Source organism: Castor canadensis, chromosome 8 (assembly GCF_047511655.1).
Source record: "Castor canadensis chromosome 8, mCasCan1.hap1v2, whole genome shotgun sequence".
NCBI lineage: Eukaryota > Metazoa > Chordata > Mammalia > Rodentia > Castoridae > Castor > Castor canadensis.
Window position 1 is genome coordinate 85,686,989 of NC_133393.1, and position 25,424 is coordinate 85,712,412.

General features: G+C 39.0%; 1 protein-coding gene and 3 non-coding genes across 7 annotated transcripts; all 4 read right to left on the reverse strand.

Annotated features, from left to right (window-relative positions):
* Window positions 1-1,799: 1,799 nt before the first annotated feature.
* Kansl2 (KAT8 regulatory NSL complex subunit 2) lies at window positions 1,800-23,628 on the reverse strand. Of its 4 annotated transcripts, none has more exons than XM_074083255.1 (10): window positions 23,482-23,628; window positions 22,688-22,946; window positions 21,195-21,373; window positions 20,772-20,886; window positions 18,437-18,600; window positions 18,152-18,318; window positions 15,933-16,029; window positions 10,771-10,922; window positions 3,660-3,779; window positions 1,800-2,784 (listed from the first exon to the last, which is right to left on the reverse strand). In XM_074083255.1, exons 2-10 carry the CDS (start codon window positions 22,936-22,938, stop codon window positions 2,653-2,655), a joined length of 1,377 nt encoding a protein of 458 aa, XP_073939356.1. In that variant the 5' UTR covers window positions 22,939-22,946; window positions 23,482-23,628; the 3' UTR covers window positions 1,800-2,652. The 4 variants fall into 4 exon arrangements, with proteins under 4 accessions (XP_073939356.1, XP_020019235.2, XP_073939357.1 ...); XM_020163646.2 differs by having other exon boundaries at window positions 10,669-10,922; XM_074083256.1 differs by lacking the exon at window positions 3,660-3,779 and having other exon boundaries at window positions 10,669-10,922.
* On the reverse strand, window positions 2,993-3,128 carry LOC141410599 (small nucleolar RNA SNORA2/SNORA34 family). The gene has a single exon (XR_012435436.1). It is a non-coding gene; the product is annotated as a small nucleolar RNA SNORA2/SNORA34 family (small nucleolar RNA).
* LOC141410600 (small nucleolar RNA SNORA2/SNORA34 family) lies at window positions 4,761-4,891 on the reverse strand. The gene has a single exon (XR_012435437.1). It is a non-coding gene; the product is annotated as a small nucleolar RNA SNORA2/SNORA34 family (small nucleolar RNA).
* Window positions 15,698-15,830, reverse strand: LOC141410597 (small nucleolar RNA SNORA2/SNORA34 family). Its single transcript, XR_012435434.1, has one exon. It is a non-coding gene; the product is annotated as a small nucleolar RNA SNORA2/SNORA34 family (small nucleolar RNA).
* Window positions 23,629-25,424: the final 1,796 nt, after the last annotated feature.

The following is a 25,424-nucleotide window of genomic DNA, read 5'->3' on the forward strand; positions in this document are numbered from 1 at the left end:
CCAAAGGCTCAAGACATCTCAAGGATCAGTTAGGTTTCACACCAACAGGCAACAAAGGCCTACCATCATAACCAAGGATAAAGAGAATTCAGAATGTCTGGCGGAGGAAGATGACCAGTTTTTTACTCCAAGTCAAACTCAACAATGGGGGTTGTAATTCGTCCCAAGTTTTTTTCTGAGGAAAGCCCATGAGGAATGGTGAACATGGAGAAATAGATTCGTCTTAGGGCTGTAGTGACTGTAACCAGCTGCAGTTAACTAAAAGCCTCCAGCTTCCTCACATTTGGATCTACCTTTATCACACTGAGGCCACACTTCCCTCAGACTAATACCAGTAGTCATTTCATCTAAGAAGCAACTTGTGCTTGGAGACTCCATCAGCAAGACCAAGACATTCTCAGTGATAGGATGCAATCGGGTTCTTCATACGCAGTGCTATTTCCGTGTCTAAGAGCTAGGACTTTGGAGAACCACAGATATAATCTGGCCTCCCCAAAATTCTCCTTTGCTGGTTTAGCAAATTAAAGTAACCAACGGGGTCACTTTACCCCGTTAAGGTGCTAAGAGTTCAAATTCTCTGGCCTCCTATCACCCAAAAAGGGCTCATGATCCTGTTATAGTTTGGATATAAAACAGCTTCAAAGGCTGTTAAAAGGCTTGGTTGCCAGCTGATAGGCTATTCAGAGGCAACTGGATCAGGAACCCTAATCAACTACCCTAATCAACCCACTGATGGATTCTTAATTTGATGGCATTACTAAGTATTACTTCTGGTAAAAACTAGATGGTGGGCCTAGTTGGAGGAAGTAAATCACTGGAATGTGCCTTTGAAGGATATATTTTGTCCTCAGTGCCTATAGCTGCTTCCCCTCGCCATCAGGTGAGCAGCTCTGCTCCACTATGTCCTCTCAGCCATGTGCTGTCTCATCACAGACCTGTAACAATGAAGCCAGTTTCACAAACTGAAATTGTGAGCTAGAATAAATCTTTCCTCCTTTTAAATTGTCTGTTGCCACAACAATGAAAAAGTGATTAACAGCATTAATTTGCCTGAGGTTATACATGTGCTAGATATCTGCAGATCACATTTTTAAAACAATGGGAACAGAAAATCTAATCCCTAATGTTGCTGCAGGAGCAATTATGTTCCTGTTCATAGCTGTGTAAGAAGTAACGTTTATCTTTGTGGACAAAATCGAAAAAGCAGTGAGAACCAACCTCAAGATTCAAGTTCTATCATCCTCAGTTCATCTGATGGGCCCTCTATGAGTTACTTTTGACCATTCTTTGGATGTAAGTATTTACATGGTATAACTGTGTAAATCCTATGCTACTCCCCCATTCAGTTCTTACAATCTTTTGGCTTATCATAATGCATTATATTCTTACACAGGTACTTGATTAACCTTATTGAACTTCTATTTTAAGCCGACTCAACAATCAGTATCAAAAAAATCTTGATAGACTGGGACGTAGCTCAGTTGGAGATTGCTGGTCTAGCATTCATGAGACCCTGGGTTATATCCCTAACACTGCAAAAAGTAATTGTGACAACTCATGGATCCCAGTACCCATCAGGTCCAATTTCTCTGATGCTTTGTATGTAATTCCTAACCCTGGAGAATTACGAGACAATCAGGCATTAATCTGTGAGAAATGGGAATAGGGAGTGGGGGTTGGGAAGCCAGAGTAGAGGGTGAAAAGGAACGTGTCTGGGAGGGTGTAGCTCAATTGTAGAGCACTTGCCTAGCATGTGCAAAGCCTTGAGTTCAAATCCAGCACAACGAAAAAGGAAGATATCAGTAATTGGTTGGCTTTAATAAGGAAGTCCTACCCTTGTTCATTTACTTCTCCCAGGTTTTTTACCTTATCCTCCAAAACACAGTACTGAATACCTAGCTCCTGGGATAGAAATATCCCAGCATATAAATTTGCCCTATTTTTTCCCCCCATTAGAGACAGCTCCTTGAAATCCAGAAAATCAGACACAAAAGCAAACAAATCATGCACTCGATTCAGGCAAATGCTTTACATTTTCATAATATTTTCTTTAACATTTACTAGAAACTATATACAATAAATTTTTACTATATTTTACATAAGATAGCCACCACAGAAACTTACATAGTTAGAAGATGAATGGTTAAGCACAGCCCAATCCTGTGGGCTACTTCCTCATAAAGTTAAGAGTTCACTAGGGAAAGGGGTTCAGATTCCCAATTAAGTGGAGGTGAGGAAAGGCTAAAATGTAGGCCTTTAGATAGGGATAACCAGACACTGGGGCCACCAATATCTCAAGAGCATCATTCATTAACACAGTCCCTACCTAATCATTTATGTGGATTCCTACCCATGACTTAGGAAATCCTATTATAAGAATGCTTCTTTCCCACAGTTCCAAATATTCACCCAATCTCAGAGACAGACATTACTTCTTTATCTCTCTCTTCCTTGTGATGTACCCCACAACTTTTAGGCACTGGGTCCATTCCCCCAAAATCTGGTTTTATGTTTGGCTATAGGACTTTATAGCCAGATCAAAAACAATGTAGTCTGGGTTGTGCCTGTTTAGTGAGAGATGATCAGAGACACTTGTTTGAAGAATGGGAAATTCAAATCCACCAAAGTTGAATGGTCCCCAAACAAACTGTGTCAACTGACAGAAGTAGGTTCTGGTTTCCCATTTGCAGTAGCCAATCCACTTTGAGGCAAAGGTGTACAGGCTTTCTCAGAATTTCGAGATCCCTGGGATCTGTACCCATCTCCAGTCAGCTGCAACTGGCCCTGTTAAAGGAAATAAGGGCACTTTGGTTAGAAATTCATTCGTTGTGGTCTGAAGCATGAATCTGACTTATCAACACCCACTTATAGTAGCAACAGGATCAAGACAACAGAAATAAAATAACTCTGGGAAGTTACTTTCCCAATACTCAGCTGTCCCTAACAGACAGCAGTTATTCCTGAGGCTCTCCCGAAAGGAGAGAGAACTGTGGGTTGTTTCTTCCAAGTGAAACAGCCATTCTCCACTGAGGTTCCAGAACAGCTAACACAGCATAAGAAGACAATTCTTTAGGCCTCTGCTTGAAACCAACAGCTTAGTATAACTGCTGGCCTTCAGTCAGGGCCATAAGGTATCCTACTCTCAGAGAAAGAAGCCAAATCACATTACTGGTTCTTACTCTACAAGAACAATTTCAGTGATGAACTCTCCCTTAAAAAATATAATTAATGGATTCCCTGTCCCAACCTTTCCTTTAAATAAATTTATGTCCTACTCAAATGAGGATTAGGAGCCACTAGGGGTTCTAAAGCCCATCTGGAGAACTGGAACAAGAAGGGCATTCAAGAGCACAAAAGGGCCCCCACACACACACACCTTTTTTTTTTTTTGGCAGTGCTGGGGATCGATCCCAGGGTCTCACATACTCTATTTACTCTCTACCACTGAGCTATATCTCCAGTTCAAAAAGAGCATTTTTTTTTTAAAAAGTACTTTCCTTACATGGTATTCACTAAGCAAAAGCAAACTCTAATTAGGACATCTTTATATTCTACTTTAATGACATCCCCAACTTCCTGAAGTACATGCTAACCAGGAGGAAACCCTGTGCCTAGCCAGGTCACTATATGAGGGAAGCCTATCTGGGTTCTGCACTTGCCAAAATATCCACTGGGCCTTCAGCAATTTCTTTCATTGAATGTTCTTCAAGAGTTACAGAAGGATCAAAAAGCAAGGGTGATGGAGGGCACTGCATACCATCACCCACAACATCCAAGTCCTAGGAAAGAAAAGAGAAAAGCCTATCATCAGCAATACTAAGAAACTAATAGGCTCACGTTAACATATTCTTCAGCAAATCCTCCCTCACCCATCGCCTACCAGAATGTCCAACAAATGAGATCCAAAAGCACTGAACTTTTCCTTGCGTCTAATGATAAAGCACAGATCAATAATGGCAAATTTTCAGGAAAACTCATAGAAGGTAGAATAGTGGTCACCAGGGGTCAAGGGAAAGAAGAAGAGAGAGTTTATGTCTGGGAGTTCTCAAAGTTCTCAAAGAGCAGTAATGGTTGCATAATACGATGCTCACAGCACATTTAATGTTCTTAATACCACCGCACTGTAAATTTAAAGCTGGTTAAAACACTAAGCTTGTTAAATATATTTTACCACAATAAACAGTATTTAAAAAAAAAAAAAATCTATTCCCTCTGAGACTAACTATAGTCAACATCTTAAGTTCACCAGTGATGACTATAAGGAAAATCAGCATAAATATAAATTAAAATGAAATACTGCTCAAAAACATGGGCAATGTGAGAGTGATCAATGTCCAAAGAGCCACAAAGCAAGCAAGTAAGAAGGAAGGGGTAAGGGGGAGGGAGGACAGAAAGCTCAAAAGTTCCTTGGACTTGGAAGGCAGAGAGCAGGAGGACTGCAGTTCAAAGCCAAACCAAGGCAACAGTTCACCAGACCCTATCTCGAAAACACCCAACACAAAAACCAGGGCTGGCAGAGTGGTTCAAGTGGTACTACATGCCTAGCAAGGATGAGGCCCTGAGTTCAAACCCCAGTATCAGCCCACACACACACCAAAAGAAAAAGTTCCTTGGAATGGCTAGGATATATTTTGGCTAAAAGTCCCTATCCCCGAGAGTTAAGTCTTTGATTCTTAACAATTCAATTGTTCTAGTAAAAGGAGGGGGAAGGAGGAAAGAGAAAGGCACAGAGACATACATGACATACATTATATTCTAGACTATGTTTCTTCTAAATGAACTGGTCATTTCCACTGAGATACTGAACAGCCAAGCAACCAAAGGAAGATATTTCTTGGCTCCTGTTTAAAACCAAGAGCTACAGCAAACGTCAATCTTAATTTAGGGCCTAAGGCATTGCAAAGGCTCAAATACTTTTGACAACCTAACTAAGTTCCAAGCCACTGCTAGGAGTCTAGTGCTAAACACTCCTTCCTAAAACTTAAAGGGGTTTATACTCCCTATATCCAATTAGAAGCTCTAGGCTGCTAATAATCTAGCTTCATGAGACGTTTACTTCATGCTTTTAAATAGCAGTCCCTTATTAGAAAAAAGGAGATCAGGGAGGGTAATGCGGAGAGACATTACTGAAGTATGTTATATGTATGTATGAAAATGTCACATACAATGAAACCCATTATTTTATACAATTAATGTGCACTAATAAAACAAAAATCACATCTACATAATGGGACAAAAAGAATAAAAAAATCTACTATACTTAAGCAGAAACAGAGAAAAGGACATAGTCATATTCCCAAACATCCATTTCAGATGTACTGGAAAACTTCTGCACTATCCACAGAAACCAGTATTCTCACATCATTAAAACCATGAATTGTTTTCTGCAATTCTTTTATTCCACACAATTATTATATAAGCAATTAGTTTGGAATTGCTCCTGATTCTCCCTCCACCCACAGGTAAACCACAGAAACATCTATTCATGAGATCAATCCCCTCTGAGAGAATGTCAAAGACCAGTTAAAAAATTCCTATCCACTGGAAAAATGAGACAACACCTAAATCAAGTGGTTAGGAAAAGCAAAGGAACATAAGACAGGAGCCCAGCTCTAGACATTGAACCATAAAACTGACAAAGGAATTCTCAACACCCAGCTTCTCTTTGTTGAGAGGAGAATCTGGATTTTACACACAGCACCCTTAACTCTAAGGTTCCCCATCATTTGGTTTTTGGCTCACCAAGTCTGGAAGCAAGAAGGGGATGAGACACTCTTGAGTGTCTCTAGATCATGGAAAAAAAGCAACAGAGTTATATAGCATACAAGCATTTCGAAGGGCTTCATGGGGGGAGCAATGTGAGAGTGGGATTTAAAATGCATCCCTTTCTCCCTTACATCAAGCACCCTAACCTTACAGCTAGTTTAGGAACTGCATCTTAAACTGCCCATCTGCGGGAAGAGAAGGGACTACATATATGCTCTCTAGGCCATGGAAAAAAGTGGCAGTTTTATAAAGGAATATAAGTGCTTCTAGTAATTTCATCTCCTGGGAAGCAGTGAAGAGACAGAGTTTAAAACATGCTGTTTCTCCTAGGAAGGGCTTTATGCCACGCATAAAATGCCACAATTTTAACAACTACCTCCCCCAAAGACTCTTAGCTCTATAAACAGAAGAAATTGGGCATATGCCAGTCTCCCTATGTCAGTGACCAAAGGTGGTTTTATTTATCTATCTATCTATCTATTTTATCTATTTTGACAGTACTGGGGTTTAAACTCAGGGCCTCATGCTTACTAAGGCAGGTGCATTAATATGAATAGATTATCAATTACAAATAGCTGTTTTTACTTTTTAATACATAACAAAGGCTCAAAGCTCACTGGATGATACTTAGTAGGAAAAACAAAGATTCTTGTTTGGAAACATTCTCAATTGAACTGTGAAAAAAATAACTGATTTCTTTCATGTGATAAGAAATAGATCAGGACTGGGGCTGTGGTTCAAATGGTAGAGCACCTGTCTATCGTGGCCCTGAGTTCAAACCCCAATACTGAAAAACATAATTATAATAGTTTTGCCTTAATTTTGCAGATTTAAGTTTTCTTAAGCTTTAGGTCACCTTTGTTTCTCCACTTGTATGAAAGAGCGATACCTTTTCCAATGAATGCTTTTAAGTCACCTGCTGATTCTATGTCCTTTTAAGCACAACTTAATGACACAGACCACTCACCTATGCCTGGGCATAATGTCCTATTTAGTAAAACCTTAAGCACTATTTTCATGAAACAGTAAAAAAATAAACTGAATTCTCAAAAATAAGGTTACTTCTCATATGTTCTTTAAAAAGTTCATGCCACAAGTTAAGTCTTAACAGATTCAATGATTTATTTTTAAATATTTTGGGGGGGTTTGTTCTTACTTTGTGTTTGGGTCTTTTGAGGTTTTGTTTGTTTTGAGATATGGTCTCACTCTGTAGCCCAGGTTGGTCTGGAACTTCAGATCCACTTGCCTAAGCCTAGGTATGTGCTAGGACTGGGGTTAGAGCTCAGGGCCTCATCATTACTAGGCAGGTGCTCTACCACTTGAGCCACTCCCCTAGTTCTTTTTGCTTTTAGTTATTTTTTAAATAGGGTCACACATTTTTGTCTGGGCCAGCCTGGACCATGATCTTCCTATTGACATCTCCCTCATGGCTGAGATAATAGGCCTATTGATTAAGATGGTGTCTCACTAACTTTTTGCCCAGGCTGGCCTCAAGCTGCAATCCTCCTGATATCTGACTCCCAAAGCAGCTGTAATTAGACATGAGCCACCATTCATGGCCTTTTAAATATTTTTTTAAGTTAAGATTCCTTAAGTGTCAGAAAACAGCTTATCATAACATCTCACCATCTCTATTATTTTGTTTAAACTTTCTCTAAAGAACAAGTTATAATGTAACCACTGAACATACTGTATCAGATATATTTTCTTTTCCTTTTTTGGGGGGCAGTACTAGGGTTTGAACTCAGTTGCTTCCTAGGCAGGCATTCTACTACTTGAGCAGCCACCCTTTTTTGTGTTCAGTATTTTCAAGATACAATCTTACGAACTATTTGCCTCGGCTGGACCGAGATCATCTTGATCTCTGTCTCCTGAGTAACTAGGATTACAGGCATGAGCCCCCAGCACTCGGCTCTGTAGCTTTTCTATTTTCTTAAATCTAGAATCTCAGAAGTTTGAGAAAGAAAACACCATTTTAAAATAGTAAGGCAAAAGTTTAAAACTTCTGTATGTAACAGGTGGTCAAAAGCAAGTGAGAGGCAGGCTCCAGTGACTCATGCCTTTAATCATAGCTACTCATGAGACGGAGATCAGAAGAATCATGATTTGAAGCCAGCCTGGGCAAATAGTTTGCAAGACCCTACTCACCTATCTCGAAAAAAAGCCCATCACAAAAAAGGGCTGGTGGAGTGGCTGAAGGTGTAAGGCCCTGAGTTCAAACCCTAGTACCACAAAAAAAAAAGCAAGTAAGAAGGGATGTAAGACAGTTCACTTGCCAGCATGTGCAAGGCAGATGAAAGGAGAAAAGCAGAACAAGTCAAAACAGAAATGACTCTAGAAATTTGTCAGATATAAATTAATAATCTAGCATGTAAATATATATAAACTACAAAATACGTGCCAGTTTCTATCCAAGTACATGAGAGAATTTGATTATAGTGGTTTTTTATTAGGTAATGTGAACCTTAAGGCTGCTCATAAGTTTTTAAAAAGTAGCAACTCTTGGGTTTTCTTCAAATATAAAATGCAATGTATGGGGTGAGGATGTGGCTCAAGTGGTAGAACAAGCACAAGGCCCTGAGTCCAAATCCCAGTTCTTTCCAAAGGAAAAAAAATAAATAATAATAAATCTGCCCTTCTGCTGGGTGCTGGTGGCTCACACCTGTAATACTACTTACTTTCAAGGCTGAGATCAAGAAGACTGAGGTTTGAGGCAAGCCCAGGCAAATACTTCCATCTCCAAAACAACCAGAGCAAAACAAGACTAGAGGTGGGGTTCAAGCAGCAGACCCATTTCACAAGCTTGAAACCCTAGTCCCACAAAAAAAAAAAAAAAAAAAAAAAAAAAGAAAAGAAATCTATCCTAATCTGGGGTTATCTATTCATTTACTCTCTTCAACATAACATCACTGGAAGCTTAGGAAGCAGGAGTATAATTCCTAGGGTCCTTAGAGTCCCTTTCTAGTTCTCATATTCTGTGAATCTATGGAGAACTGAATATGTCCACCCAAGAACTTGTACATAAACATTCATTAACAGCAAATTTCTTAAACACTGAAAAGTGGTAACAGCTCAAATAGCCATCAACTGATGGAATTTAAAAAACATGGAAGGAATACCAATACAACGGATTAAGACAAAAAAAAAAAAAAAAAGAATGAATTCAATATAGTGCTTGAACCTGAATTCTTACCCAAAGCAACAAGGCAAGAGAAAGAAATAAAGGAATACAAACAGAAAAAAAGGAATGACACCTGCCTAGCAAGCACAAAGCTCTAAGTTCAAATCCCAGTACCAAAAACAGGAAAAAAAAAAGTAATGAATATTAATACAAAAGCTGCAACATGGACAACCTTAAAAACATTATGCTACCTGAAAAAGGCCAAACATGAAACTCTTATATTCATGTGAATATAAGAGTTTTAGCAAATTTTAGCAAATCAGATGCTTATTAGTTGAGCTCTCACTGAAACAATAAGCAAAAATATGAACTTGGACCTATACCTTACACTATATAAAAATATTCTAAAAGGATCATAGACCTAAATACAAATCTGAAACTATTAAATTGAGCAGGTAACCTAGAAAAACATCTGTGATCTTAAGGCAAAAATCTGACAACAAAAATGTGATTCTTAAAAGGAAAAATTGAGACAGATATAGTGGCTCACACCTGTAATCCCAGGTGTTTAGGAGGCAGAGATTGGCAGGATTCCATTTCACGGCTAGCCTGGGTAAAGTTAGTGAAGTCCCATCTCAATCAATAAACTGGGTGTGCTGGTACAAGTTTGTCACCCCAAATATGTGGAAGGCTTTAACTAAGAAAGATCATGGTCCAGGTTAGCTTGGGCAAAATATGCAAGACCTTACCTGAAAAATAACCAAATCAAAAAGAGGGGCATGGCTCAAGTGGTAGAGCACCTGCCTACAAGCACAAGGTCCTCAGTTCAAAATACTACAGAACCACAAAAAAAAAAAAAAGGAAAAATTGATAAAATTCTGACTTCCTAAAAATTGAAAACTTCTGTCAAAGTAAAAAGAAGCAACAGGCTAAGAGAAAACAGTTGTAAAAACACGTATCTAGTCAAAGATGGTATCTAGAGTCAGCCACCAGTGGCTCATGACTGTAATCTTAGCTACCTGGAAGGATCTCAATTTGAGGCCAGCAAATTATAAAGCAAACAGTCCAAAAGACTCCCTCTCCAAAAATAACCAGCGTAAAATGGACCAACAGTTTGGCTCAAGCGGTAGAGTGCCTGTTTTTTAACTGCAAAAGCCCTGAATTAAAACCCCAGTCCCACCAAAAAATGGACAACCCAATAAAAAATGGGAATGATGAAAACAGCAAATTAAAAACAAAACACCAAAACAGCGAATTTATTAATAAAAAGTATATCCACGGTTGACAGGAACTTGAGGAGAGGCAAATGAGGAGTGGTTGTTAATTGGTATTTGAGTTTCTTTTTGGAGATGATGAAAACATTCTGAAAACAGCAGTGAAGGTTGCTTAAGTGTGAATATACTAAAAAAAAAAAAAAAATCACTGAATCACATACTTCCAAATGGTGAAGTTAACAGTGTGTGAATGATATCCCTCGCAAAAAAATATGTAAAGCAGCCAGCATGGTGGTAACACCACGCACTCAAGAAGCCAAGGCAAGGAGGATACTGAGTTTCAGGTTAGTCTGAGCTACACAGTGAAAAACAGTCTAAAAACAAAAAAAGAAGGAAAAAAAGCCTGGAAAAAAATTAAGATATGGCAGAAAGTCTCTAAAGAAATATGTTAAACATACAAATAAAAGCATGTTATCACTTCAAAAGCCATTATCACTAACTATTCTCACCATTAATAAACAGGGCCTTGCCTCAAGGGCCAATCAGAGCAGAGCTTCTCTAACTTACATCACTGAACTCCAGTGGTAAACTCTCAGTGGGCTGAAGCTCAGCAGCACTCAAGTACAGATCCATGGGGCCGGCTTCCAGATCGTGTGGCACAGACAGTACCTGCTCGGGCTTATACATCTGAGGAGGCAACTGGAAATGCAGTGGACAGCAGGGATCCTCAGAGAGGCTTACAGGAACTGGTTTGTTGCAGGGTACCTCTTCAGATCCCTGGCAGCATTTGAAGAGAACTTGATTCGTGTCCTGACAAATATCTGTAGAAAAACTGTCAAGGGAAATAAAACAGGATCTATTGGAGGAACAAAATACAGAGTTGTCTCCATATAAAATCCAAAGTATGGACTACACAGATAATTACAACTATATTTGATACAGAAGACCAAATATAGTTAATAATTTTTAAAGTAAGTATCATTCCTTAGAATCTAATTCTAGCTCTACTGGTAATGTAGAATTAGTCCTCAACCTCCTTTTCAGAATCCTTGTTACTGAAACTACAAGTGTTAGTCCTCTTTTCCCTATGACAGTGCAAAGCAAGTAGCAATTAACACTCTTAAGAACATATACCTACCCAGAAGAACCACTGTAACAAATATAAATAGCCTGCAGAAGCCCCTACCAACTCTCTTCCAATAGTCAAGAGATACAATATGGTTTTCTGCTGTTAAGCAGACTAGATTTGTAAAAACTTCTTGTACTTGGTTTCCAATAACATGATAAATTCCTTTAAAGGAGAACAATGTTGAGATAAAAAGAAACTACTAGATATCATCCTGACAGAAAAAATTTCCATGCCATTTTTGTTTGTTTTAGGAGGGTTCGAGTACAGGGGAGACTGGTTATGATCCTAAAAAAAGAAAAAAAAATAGTTTTGCTTATGAGCACCCATAAAGAAGTACTCTAGGAATATTCCAAGAGCTCTATATTAACTTCTTTTACAGGTAGAAGCAGAAAAGGGCTATTATTTCCAAGATAGCAAAGTTCTGTAGGATGAATCAAAACTGAAATCATAATTAAGCAAAATAAATTTCAGGTTACTCTACAAAATATATTTTATTCAAGTGTTACCATTTCTTGAAATCTTAACATGATTATTTTCCTTAGCTTAATTTAAAAAAAAGTTATTATAAATTTGGGCCTATTTTTAACCAGAAAACACAATTTTCTTTAAACTGATTATGGAATTGTAGGTAATTTTCACATCAAAATTTTTAAGGCTAGTTTTTAGAAATTAAACAGTCTAATATAGCACATATGAGTATAATAAAAAAAGAAAAAAAGAAACAATCTAATGTAGCCAGGTGCTGGTGGCTCACACCTGTAATCCTAGCTACTCAGGAGGCAGAGATCAGAAGGATCATGCTTCACAGCCAGCCCCAGGCAAATATTTCAAGACCCTATCTTAAAGAAACCCATTACAAAAAAAAAGGGCTGAGGGAGTGACTCAAGCAGTGTCTGCCTAGTAAGCACGAGGCCCTGAGTTCAAACCCCAATGCTGCCATTAAAAAAAAAAAATCTAATGTACACTGTAACTTAAGAAGGATAAACTTTTTGAATAAAGCTATTTTTTTTCCAGCCATACTTCGAAATTGCTTCATTCTAAAGCAAGGTGTCACAACTGAGGCACTACTGACATTGTGGGCCACGTCATTTTTTGTTGTATGTAGGACATTTAGCAGCATCCCTGACCTCTTATCCTCTGGCTGTCAGTAGCACCCTACCTGCCACTCCCAAGTTTTCACAACCAGAAACTTCTCCTGACATTGCCAAATGGAGGACAAAAATGGCTCCCAGATAAGAACCACTAGACTATACATAGAAAACATTCACTGGATATCAAAGTAAAATATTTACTGAATGAGTAATAGGAATTAAATGGGAATAATCAAATTTGCACTTCCTTATGCTTTAAGAAAATCTAAGCAATACCTAATATGCTTAAGCAGTCCAATCTTTAAATCAATATTTAAAACCCATTAAGTTAAATGTTTCAGCCAAAACATTTTTCATTGAATTCAAAGACTTTCACAAAGGTAAAGGTCTCTTACTTATTTAATACCATAACAGCCTAGAAAACCTCTGCCTGCATCTTCCTCCACCCCCTTTCCTTTCAGATAGGGACAACAGAGATAAAAAGGAGGGAATGATTGACCTACAACTAGAGTCTGGGACCTTCACTTTCAGTCCAGTGCTGTCTCAATTAGACCAGAGTAAAGAGTTAACAGGTAGGTCATCAAGGCACTTGCATCTCTCTCTTAAAGAAGGGTAAGTGACTTAGACAACTATGGAGTGAAAAGGAAAAACAGCTTAAAGCGAAAAAAACACTTCCCTTTCCCTTTAATGCACTTCATCTTCAAATGTGCTTTTTATGATACTTACATTCTAAAGAGCTGACTACAGCATATTAAGAAATGTCTAAAATAGCCCTTCCTATCTGTAAACTGGGTTTTGTTTCATATATTAAATTCATGTTCACCTTAAAAAAATATCCCAAAAGTATAAAGAAACAGTGAAAAAGAGGCAGTCATACTCTCACCATGCAAAAATAATCACTTTTCTGTCTTATAGTCCTTCCCAGTATTTAGTTCCATGCAGTTAAATCATCTATGGAGTTCCATATCCTATTTTGTCACTATCATTTTCCTCATTCATAAATTTTGCTAAATGTTTAATGGCTGAAAATATTCCGTATTGTATTGTGCCACAATTTACTTCCCTGTTACCCATCTCTAAACATTTTAAGGCTGTCTTCAGTTAGAATGTTTTTTGTAAAAATTCTGGTCTTATTCAATAATCTTCTTAAATTCCCAGAGGTAAAATTACCTTATCAAAGAATATAAATGTTATCAAATTGCTTTGCAAAAAATATCAACTTACATTCTAATTTTTAGAAGCCCATTTTACCACCTATTTTAAATTTGCTAATAAAAAAAACAATTCTTAGAATGAAATGTTATCATTCGCTGATAAATGGATGGAATTGGAGAACATCATTCTGAGTGAGGTTAGCCTGGCCCAAAAGACCAAAAATCAGATTTCTCCCTCATATGCGGACATTAGATCAAGGGCAAACACAACAAGGGGATTGGACTTTGAGCACAAGATAAAAGTGAGAGCACACAAGGGAGATATGAGGATAGGTAAGACACCTAAAAAATTAGATAGCATTTGTTGCCCTCAATGCAGAGAAACTAAAGCAGATACCTTAAAAGCAACGGAGGCCAATAGAAGAAGGGGACCAGGAACTAGAGAAAAGGTTAGATCAAGAAGAATTAACCTAGAAGGTCACACACATGCACAGGAAATTAATGAGAGTCAACTCCTGTATAGCTATCCTTATCTCAACTAGCAAAAACCCTTGTTCCTTCCTATTATTGCTTACACTCTCTCTTCAACAAAATTAGAGATAAGGGCAAAATAGTTTCTGCTGGGTATTGAGGGGGTGGGGGGGAGAGGGAAGGGGTGGGGTGGGTGGTAAGGGAAGGGGTGGGGGGAGGGGGGAGAAATGACCCAAGCATTGTATGCACACATGAATAAAAAAAAAATTCTTAGTTTTAAAAATTTATGCACAAATTATCAAAATTGGAGATTTTCAATTTTCCTTGTTTTTATTTCTCAATTTTATTTAAAGTACAGTAAATATTTTTCAAATATTGGCCACTTCCATTTCCTTTTAAATCTGCCCACAGATAACCTTTGCCCCAAATTTATTTTAAGCTTTCATTTTTCATTTCTTATTATTTTCCACAAGATTCTTATCTACTAAGAACAGTAATCCCTTATCAGACATTTATTGCAATAACTGGTAAAATATTTAATAAACTGACTAGAAAAAAAAACAGCATTCCTGTCAAAGACCAAGAGAAGGTTCTCCCTTACCTCTATTAATTTTTTTTTTCCTCACTATGTTGTCCAGACTGGCATCAAACTCCTGAGCTCAAGTGATCCTCCTGCCTCACCTTCCCAAAGTGGTTGGAGCTACAAGTGCATGCCACTGCAGCCAGCTAAGAAAATGCACTTAATTTCCACAAGAAATGAAACCCAGGAAAATCTACACCTTTCATACAAAGATATTTAACAAGTGCTCCTATTGCTTGAGTTTTTCTTAATGTTATAACAAAGATGCACTCTCAAAATTCAATGAACACAGAAAGTTCTGTAGCCCAATAGGAAATGTAATCCTATAGCAGAATCAAGACATTATAATGGTTCAAAGGCAAATTAATTGAAAGAAGGGAGGGGGATCCTATTTTGTGCAAACAGTAAGTTTCTTATTTAAATGAAGTTTAAAATATACAAGTTAGAACCGGAAGCGGATGCTGAGTAGTAATCGTAACTACTTGGGAGGCTGAGATGGGGAGGATCACAATTCAAGACCAGTCCAGGAAAACAGATCCCATCTCCAAAAATAACCAGAGCAAAATCGACTGGAGGTGCAGCCCAAGCAGTAGAGTGCCTGCTTTGCAAGCGTAAAGCCCTGAGTTTAAACCCTAGTCCCACCAAAAAAAAAAAAAGGCGAAAAACTGTGTATACGCACACATCCAAGTTAGGGCACTAACCATATAAAAGAATAATACTAGAAAGAAGCTGACAGTAGTCATCCTTTTGAGTGGAAACTTATAAATTTTTTTTTTTAAGTTTTGGCAAAGATTTATTTTAGTATAATGGGGGGGAAGGGCACTGAGAGAAAAAGAGAAACATTTCCTGTTCCTCACACAGGAAATGGTAACAAAAATATCCTGTACATTTTTTTGGTAGTAAGTTTAAATAGCACTGTAATTCTAATAAACAAGTTAAACCAAGGATCTAGAGATAAGCATCATATGGTATTTTGGAATCCCAATATTCAAGACTAAAAATAAGCATTATACCTGCTAACTCAAATGTTTCTTTCCTCTTTTTTGTCTTGTTTTATTTTGTTTTCTTGAAATAGGGTCTCACATGTAACCTGGGCTAGCCCCAAACCACTATCCTCCTACCTCAGCCTCCCGAGTGCTGGGATTATAGGCATAAAAAACCGTACCTAGCCACATGTTTCTTTCCAATGAATTGACACAGTTCCAAAGTTCTGAAATGGCCAACAGATCATAGAAAGACATTTCTTTAGGCTCCTGCTTGAAACCAACAGCTTCAGCAAACTACTGGCCTTGATTCAGGGCCAAAGGAAGGAAACAAAGACCTTCAATTAAGCAAACTAGCAAAGATTCCCACTAGCCCTTGTCTACAGAGCAAATCAAAGCTAAAAAGGCAATTTAAAAAGATACGGGTAAGGCAGTGTCTGGTCATTGGAAGAGACTGATTGGAACAACGAACATCATCCACAAAGGCCAAGCACCTCTGACTGGAACGTGTGGTATGGGCCTAAAATGGAGAAAACAGATAAAACAGACAAATGATCCCACAAAAGAACATATATCCAATTATGACAAGACTACTTCACTACACAAAAAAAGTGTATCTGTAAAGGATAGAAAATCCAACATTTAACAAAGTGATTCACCAATACTATGCAAAAAATAAAAATTAAAACCTCATGTATAAAGAATGAGCTAATCTTAATCCCAAATACACCTCTCCATATACAGTAGTCTGCCCCTTATCAAAGGTTTCAGTCACATGTAGCCAACCTAGGTCTAAAAACATTAAAACTACAGGAATAAGTAATTCCTAAATTTTAAATAATTCTTACTTTGTATTGTTATAATTGACCTATTTTATTACTATTATTTCTGATCTTTTACTACACCCCATTTATAGACTTTACCATCAATATACATGTATAAGAATAAGTGTATATATATGGTTTGATGATATCTGCAGTTTCGGGTCTCCACCAGCAGTCTCAAAATACATCCTTCACACATAGGAAAAAACTACTACATCTGCTAATAGTTTCCAAGCTAGTATGTTTCTTCTTTTTTTTAGTAGTGCTACAATCAAACCCAGGATCACACACATGCTAGGCAAGTACTCTACCACTGAGCTACATCCCCACCCCAACTAGTTTGTTTTTAGCAACAAAACCCATTTTTAAATTATAACCTGTGACAGTTAATCTTGACTGTCATCTTGACTGGATTGAGAAGCACCTATAAAATTAGCGAAGCACATCTCTGGGTACGTATGTGAGGGCCATTTCCAGGAAGCATTAACTAAGGTAAAAACCCAACCTGAATGTGGGCAGCACCATCCTACAGGCTAGGGCCTAGTAGAATAAAAGGGGAAAAAAGGAGAAAAACAGATCTCCTGGCTTCCTGACCACCATCACACAAACCTTCCGATCTGCCATGCCCTCCCACTGATGGTGGACTGAAACCTAAGAAACTGAGCCAAAATAAGTGCTTCCTCCCTTAAACTGTTTATGCCAGGTATTTTATCATAGTGTCACAAAAGTAAGATAATGATATATGGAGCCTTAACAAATGAAAGACAAAGAGAATGATCACGTAACTCTTCCTTCTATCAACCTTACTCCTGACATTCAGTTGCTCCTACTCTAGCTATCTTTCTACTTAGTTACGTATTTTATTTAGAGACAAGGTCTCACTATGGAACTTGGGCTGGGCTCAAACTCATGATCTTTTTGCCTCAGCCTCCCAAGTTCTGGGATTGTAGACCTTCAACACCACACCCTGCTCTTACCACTTTTTCTTGTCAGTACTGGGGAATGAACTCAGGGCTTCATGCATGCTAGGCAAGTGCTTTTACCACTGGAGCCATGCCCCCAGTCCTTTCGTTTTTGAGATAGGGTCTCGCTAACTTTGCCCAAACTGACCTCAAACTCACAATCCTCCTGCTTTCACCTCCCATGTAGCATGTGCTACTACTCCTAGTCTATCTCAGAATCCATCTGTCTATCTATCTATTATCTAGCTATTAGCAATAATACGGTTTGAGCTCAGTCTCACGCTTGCTAGGCAGCCCCAGCCTTTCTTGCTTTATTTATTTTTCGGATACAGCCTCACTTTTTATGTTGGCACAGGCCTAGAGCCATAATCCTCCTATCTATGCCTCAAGCATCGCTGGGATTACAGATGTGCCCCCACCATGCCAAATTTACTGATTGAGATGAAGTCTCACAATCTTTTTTGCCCAGGCTTACCTCAAACTGCAATCCTCTCAATCTTCCCTGCTTGAGTAGCTAGGTCTTCCCACTTTTAAAAACAAGACACCTAAGTAACTTAAGCTTACCTTGTACCTATTTCTGAATTGAATATCTGAATAAAGTAATTTAGAAGGCTATCCCAATTTGAAACCCCTCAGTTTGGATACTGAGGCCCAGAAGTTAAGCTTCTGTGCAGGCGTAAGTCTATTCAATAGGGGACAGAGTCTAGAACCCATGTCTCCTGACCTCCAGGTTAAGTGCCTTCACTACAAGACTACTCAGTCAAGTCAGAGCCAGAATTAGAAATGGTGTTTTGACAATTACTCTCTCTGTAAACAGAGTGAATGTATACAACCTAGAAGTATATAAACAAATTACCTGTTGGGCGGCACCATCTGTAGCCAGCATTCTGCGTTCCTTCAATTGTCTGTGTAGTAAGGCCTCCACTCCATAGCGCTGTCTGTATCGCCGGAGACATTTTAATCGCTTTAAGTTCTCTCGTTCTTTGGCCAAAAGACCTTCTGGGCCAGTCAGGAGACTACTACCTACAGTCACAAGAATCAAGATGTAATGTGACAAGCAACCTATCAAGGATACTTTTCCAAATTAACTACAGGTACTCTGTGGCCACAAGACAGGCAGCTTCAGCTACATAAAACTTGCCTAGAGCTTCATGTTCCACTTTTCGATTATGTAAGTACCGGCGTTTCTTCTCCTTAAGCAAATGCTGAAGTCGTTTAAACTGATCAATATATAAAGACTGCAAACGAATTAGCTTCTCACGCATAATCAGGGCCACTTCTTCAGCTGTATAGACACCAGCATGTCTGGAATAAAAGAGAATTCAGCAAAGCATAAAAAAACAATAATAAACACTTAAGCTTAAAAGTAAATAGAGACTACACTGAATTTGTTATATAACAGGTAGTCAATGCTAACACAATCACCTTATTAAACAGGAGTATTTTCACAAGGCATTTTATCACAGCTTAGTAGGAGAGTGCTTGTTTAGAATATGTGAGGCCTTGGGTTCTATCTTCACCACAGCAAAAAAACAAGAAAAAAATCCCCAAAAGGGCTGGAGATGTAACTCAGTGTTAGAGCACTTGCCTCACAGGCTCAAGGCTCTGGATTACATTCCCAATATCAGAAAAAAAATTAAAATAAAACTACCTCCACTGGTCACAATATTCATTTCCTAAAAAATATTCTCAAACTTCAGTACCCTAGGTTAACCCTTAATTACCAAAGATCTAGAAAGCACCCATATTGACTAGTAAGCTTTGCTGCCAATTACAAATTACTATTACTTGAAAAGGATATGCTAGTGACTTACATGTTGAAGATTATTTCTTGCCTCTAATTTAAGTAGTCAAAATTGAGATTAAATTTGATTTGAATTCAAAAAAATTTTAGGTTCAATGTGCCTGTCCGATCATTATATGAAAAGAAAGAACAATCTAGTTATATACCTTAATTTGACATTTTCATATTTTCACTGAGTAAGCATATTTTTATTTAAGAATAAACACAAATTACATACCCAAATATTAAATCCAAAAATTATGCTTTTAAAAATTAGCTGCCAGAGCCAGTCATGGTAATACATGCCTGTAATTCCAGCACTCAGAAGGCTGAGGCAGGAGGATTGCAAGTTTGAGGATACCCTGGGACACACAGCCAAGACTCTGTCTCAAAAAAATAATAATGAAGGGAAGGGGGGGGATAGAGGAGAATGATGGAGGGGGTGAGTTCAACTATGATACATTATAAGAACTTTTGTAAATGTCACAATGTACTCCCAGTACAATAATAAAAAAAAAACTTAGAAAAAACCAATAATGATACATTATGTCTAAATTAGGTAACTAAGTTATGGCTTCAGGAAAATGGACTACGTCTACATTAACCTAAAATACTGAGTCCTTAACCCAACTACATGAAGATTACTCATTAGAAATGTATGAAATTATTCTACTTGAGAATGTAACTTTAACATGACTTCTTTATAAACATCAGAACCCAGAATAAAGAAGAAAATGCCACTTCAAGAATGAAAACCCACTGGGCACTGATGGCTCATGCCTGTGATCCTAGCTACTCAGGAAGAGGTCAGAAGGATCACAGTTTGAGGACAGCCTGCGCCAAATAGTTCACAAGAACCTACCTTGAAAATACCCAACACAAAAAAAGGGCTAGCAGAGTGGCTCAAGTGATTACAGGCCTGCCTAGCAAGTATGAGGCCTTAAATTCAAGCCCCAGTACTGAAAAAAAAAAAAAAAAAAAGAATGAAAGCCCAACAGTCAACTCTAGAAATTCATTGCCCCTCCCACTATCTACAGTACTTCTGCCTATCTACAGTACTTCTGCCTGAACTGTCAGTAGGAAGCACTGAGACAGAAGTCAGAAAGCAGGGAAGAAAAAAACAAATCCTAAACCCAAACCATGGAATACCAATGTTTTGACGTTTCTATACCTACTAAGATGATCATGAGTTAAGAAAAGAATAGAACCTTAATAACACACAATTAGGATGATTACTCACTCACAGGTTTCTAAATCAGTTTCCCCTTGTTAGTAAGAAACCAAAACAAACTGAACATCTTTCTGTTTTCCTTTTAAAAAATCTGTAAATACGGAATTTTGCAATAAGTACTTAAGTACAATCACCTCATTATTCCAGAGATTTAGGACAAGAACCTATTCACATCCATTTTCTCTTCCCTAAATGGTCTTCGCATTTCTCTATCCACCTCCCACTCCCATGTCCAAGAAATCTACTTTCTCCCCTATACTTTCTCATATGTAGGATTTAGTGGTTAGTAATTTTTCCAAGTTATAAGACTTCCACAAAAGAATCAAACCTTGCCTTCAGGCAAGATAGAAATGAACCATAACAACCCACTTAGGTTACTACTCTATTAACAGCATGCCACACTACATTCTACATACTAACTACATAAAAGTATTCAAAAGCCTATGTGGAGCTACAACTTACTTTAGGGGATCTTCTTGATCACTGTCTATGCTATCAGCTTCACTGTCAGGGTCACCTCTCCATGTTTGATCCACAGTAATGGGTTCCTGGTCCCCATCACTCCAGCTGTCTTCATCTGAGGCAAGGAAGGGAGAGCAGCCATTAAGACTTCCCACCTCTGTAACTCCACCACACAAAACTATTTTAAAAGATCAACCCAAAACCTCAACATTTGAAAATTAAAAAAAAAAAAATTTCTTAGTTCAACAACTGAGGAAAATAAATCTAACCAAACACTACTTCAAATTCAAAAGAAAATTGAACAGGAATTCTCACCAAATTCCCAACTTAATATTGCCGCATATCTTCAAGGCACTGCACTAAACCAAAGTAAGTTCTTTCTTAACCTTCTTACTCCTTCTGTTATTCTAGGAAGATCCTTACCCAGTATTCGGCTGGCTTCGCTGCGGCTACTTTCTGGAGTCTGAGAACCCAGCTCTGTCTTAGCATATGAGCTCAGCTGGCACAAAAGTGTTTCACCCATAGGCCCTGGGTTGGTCTTCTTCATTTGAGCATGAAGTGCTAGGGCATTCCTACGGGTGTGTTCAGCACAGAAGGATACCCTTAAGGAGACAAGATATTAGTATTAATAGGTTCCCTATTGAAAGGGTTCAGGCATCTTCACTGATCTTTAGATCATTTTTAAGAAATTAAAATGACTATTATATTCACACCTAAAAAAGACAAGTGAATCAGAGGAATTTAACTGGCCTAAGGTCAACTCATAAAGTTGTATGTAGGTTTATGTGTATGTGTGTGGCTGGTAGTCAAACTCAGGCCCTCATATGCATCCAAGTGCTCTACTACAAAGCTACATCCTCAGCCCACATTTGGTAATTATTAGTAGGAAATACAAGTAGCTTAACCAGTGCTCTAACCATCAAACAAAACATTCCCACTTTAAAACTGTTAACATTATTTCATAACAAATCAGAGATACTTATTTTTCAAGATTAATTTTGGAAGGCACATCTTAGTATCAACCCAGTGTGGTTAGTTTTATATGGGACACAATTTAAAAACTAAAAGGTACACACAAAATTACCTAGTAGTCATGTTTTTGCATGGGTAACTATGTATATGATGAACGCTATCAAACCTCTTCCAAAAGAATATACAATTTTGCACATTTTTCATTTTGGGGGGGAGTGATACTAGGGCTTGAACTCAGGGCTTTGCACTTGCTAGGCAAGTGCTCTATCCCTTGAGCAACACCCCCTAGCCAACTCTGCATACCATTTAACAAGATACATGGACAGTAGATAAAGCTAGTAACCCAGCTCAGGGAGTGGTGGTGCCTTCTGTAACCCCAGCACTTCGGAGATTAAGGCAAGAAGGTCCTGAGTTGGAGGCCAACCTGGGCTACCTAGCACAAACCTACTTCCAGAAAACTAAAGGAAAAAAAAGAAAAGAATTTAGAATATCCCTTCATTTTATGGATAAAATTAAAATCCAAAAAGATAAGTGACCCAACTCAGGTGTCCTTCCAGTTTTCATCATTTTAATGTTTTGAGGTTTTTTTTCCCAAAAATATATCCAGAACCCCAATTTTACAAACAGGTGACCTAAAACTTGGCAGCTATGCTCAAACCCACGAATCATATCTCCCCTCTCTTTTTAACACCAAAGCTACAGGGGAGCTGTCAAGAGTGACCGAAACTGTACAGCACCTGTCTAGCAAGCATGAGGCCGCGTTCAAACCTCAGAACCGCCAAAAAATAAAGGTACAAGGGGAGTCTGGAGGGTGTCGCTCATGCAGGAGGCCCTGGGTTCAATCCCCCAGCATTTAAAAAAAAAAAAAAAACTTTCTTTAAAAACTAAAAGCATACACACAAAAAAAACTAAAGACACAAAGAATATATCTATACATATTATACCCATCTTTCTTCTCTGGCTTCGGGGCAGCACTGGGACATCTTTTTCCATTCTTCGTCGATATATAACTACACTGTTTGAAGGGTGCATTCTTGTCTTCAAGGATATGCTTAATGCAAAACTCCTGCCCCTCCAGACGAGGTTGCGAGCATGGGCGATGAGTGAAGGAACAAGACAGAGGCTCTTGAGACCTGGGCACTGGGGTGATCCTCCCCCTATTGGTTGGCAAGACGTGAATCCGAATCCTGTTCATACCAAAACCTGTAGGGTCACATGAAAGATCGAAACGCCCTTACCCTTCCCGAAAATTCCTGCCCCACGATATCCGCGTAGACCTCTGTCCTGGTTGTAAAAGACAGGGAGCAGCCGAGCCCGCGGGGTCCGCTCCCTCGGTAACTCCCCGCCGCCCTTCCACGTCCCGGGCTGTGCCCTGACCTCCCCTCAGCTTCTCCCTCCAAGCCCGGCCCCTCCCCCGCGCCACCACGTTGACTGCAGCTCCAGGACTCGCACGGCTGCAGCACGAGAAGCGCCGCGCCAGTCCCACGCGCCCCGCCCCGCTTCCCTGCAAGCCGCCTTTGTCCTGGCCCATCTCACAGCCCTCGGCTGAGCCCGGCCCGGCCTCGGCCGCCGTGCAAGCGCCATTTTGTCCTAAGGTTCCGGGCGCCAGAAAATCTGGCTCCCAGGAGCCTGTAGGAACCGGAGTGACTTCCAGGTGAAGTGGCCACTGTAAGCTAACAGAAAGAGCGAGCCGCAGTCTAACTGCAAAAGCTAATAACAAGCACCACCGCCATCTTACCTCCACCGCGCCGCTAGCCTCCTCTGGCAGAGCCAGCCGCTTCTCACTCCGCCCTGATCCTCTCCGCGCTCCAAACCGCTGATTGGCTACTGCTCCTACGGCGGTGTGCTCCTATTGGCTGAGGTCCCTCCTGAACGCTAAGAAAAGGCGAGGCTGGAGTGGCTGAGATGAACTGTCTGTCAGCAGCTCCATCCCTATGAGAGTGGGCCGGCGGGAAGGCGGGCTGCCGGAAGAATGGCCAGAGTTTTCCACTTCTTGTGCGGCTCAATTTCAAGCAGTTTTTGATTCCTCTGTAATCCTACACTGTTGCCGTTGCCGCTTCGTCACCACCCTACACAGCGGGTAGAAAACCGGGCACTTGCTGTTTATACGTGAAAAGTGAAAAGGCTTAAGTTTACTAATCATTTGGTGTAGAGCACTCAACTTTTGGGAGGTGTTTACCAGGAGTCTGGGAAATCACATGTATTCATTTAATTTTTCAGGGCAACCCTAAGAGGTAGAGACTATTATTATTATCTTAATTTTTACGAATAAGGTGACCAAGGGGAATAGGCCCCTAACTAGGAAATGGGGGAGAGAGGCATATTTGAACCCAGCCTTTGTCCTTTATCTCTTACTGCCTCTCAAGTAGCAAAGGGCCTTGGACTGAGTGAGGATAAGGAAACGAGTTCTGGTGTAGGCCTTGCTTCTCGTAAACTGGTGCATTCATTCTTTAAAATTGTAACTCCATGCTAAATAATCTGGGCATTATAGCAATGACAGACAATAGCCATTTTTGTCATCCTTTAAAGATTTTCAGTTAAAAGCATCTCTCTTGTCATCTCCATCATGCCTCTTGTAGAAATGATATAACATTTTCTGGACTTTTTTTTTTTTTTTTGCATCCTAACCTCCCTTACCTGTCAGTTACCTGTCACTGTCAGTTTCACTTAAATAAGGTGTTGTAATCTTTTACCAAAGAGCAGGTGACCAAGATCATGATCAATGGAGATGAGCACAGAGAATCTACAGCCCTCAAGAAAAAGTCTGTTCAGGGACAAAAATGACTAAAACAAAGTGTGTGAAGGAGTGCTATTTCCAGAGACTAAGGCAGCCCTAGAAAAAGTCTTTTCCTGAAAATCATTCTTTCCACAAATATTTATTTAGCACCTAAAATACCAGGCACTGGGGACACAGAAGAGAACAAGAAAGATAACCCTGCTCTCTTGGAGTGAACATTCTAAAAAAGATTGGGATTGTGGGCTGCAATACAAACATAATATTAAACCAACAATAATTTATAATACAAAAGCAAACACTCCAACCCTCTGAAGAGATACAAAGATGTTTTGTTATAAACACCCTGTAGCTCAAAACTAGCTGGAAGCAGTCTTATTACAGAAAATTTGAGAACCAGAATGTGGAAATATCAAAAAGGAATACTAAAACTACTAAACAAGTAAAGAGGCACAGGAATATATACTAATGCAAAAAAAGATTTTCTTCTAACTAGAGGAAAAATCTAAATCCAAAATAGACAAAAAAAAAATTACTACTTAGAATTACTTCTGGGCTGGGGGCGTGACTCAAGTGGTAGAGCTCCTGCCTACATTCTCAGTGTGTGAGGAGAAGCATATATTAAAAGATCAAGATTTTGGCAAATTTTTCCCCCATCCCTAGCCCCCTCAGTTATGTTTTATTTATGTATTTATTTGTGTGCTTGTTCATTTACATATTTATTTATTTGCTTATTAGTGCGGGGTTTGAACTCAGGGCCTTGTGCACAACCCCTAATTCTGAAGGTTGTTTTGTTTTGTTTTGTTTTCTTTTTTTAACATCTTAAACAAAAGCCATGAATCCAGAAACCATGATCTAGGATCAGTGCAGTGCCTCACCAAGCCAATCTTGGCAAATTCTTTTATGTTAACGAAGTAGATAACTTCTTCTAATGCTTTCAAATTCTG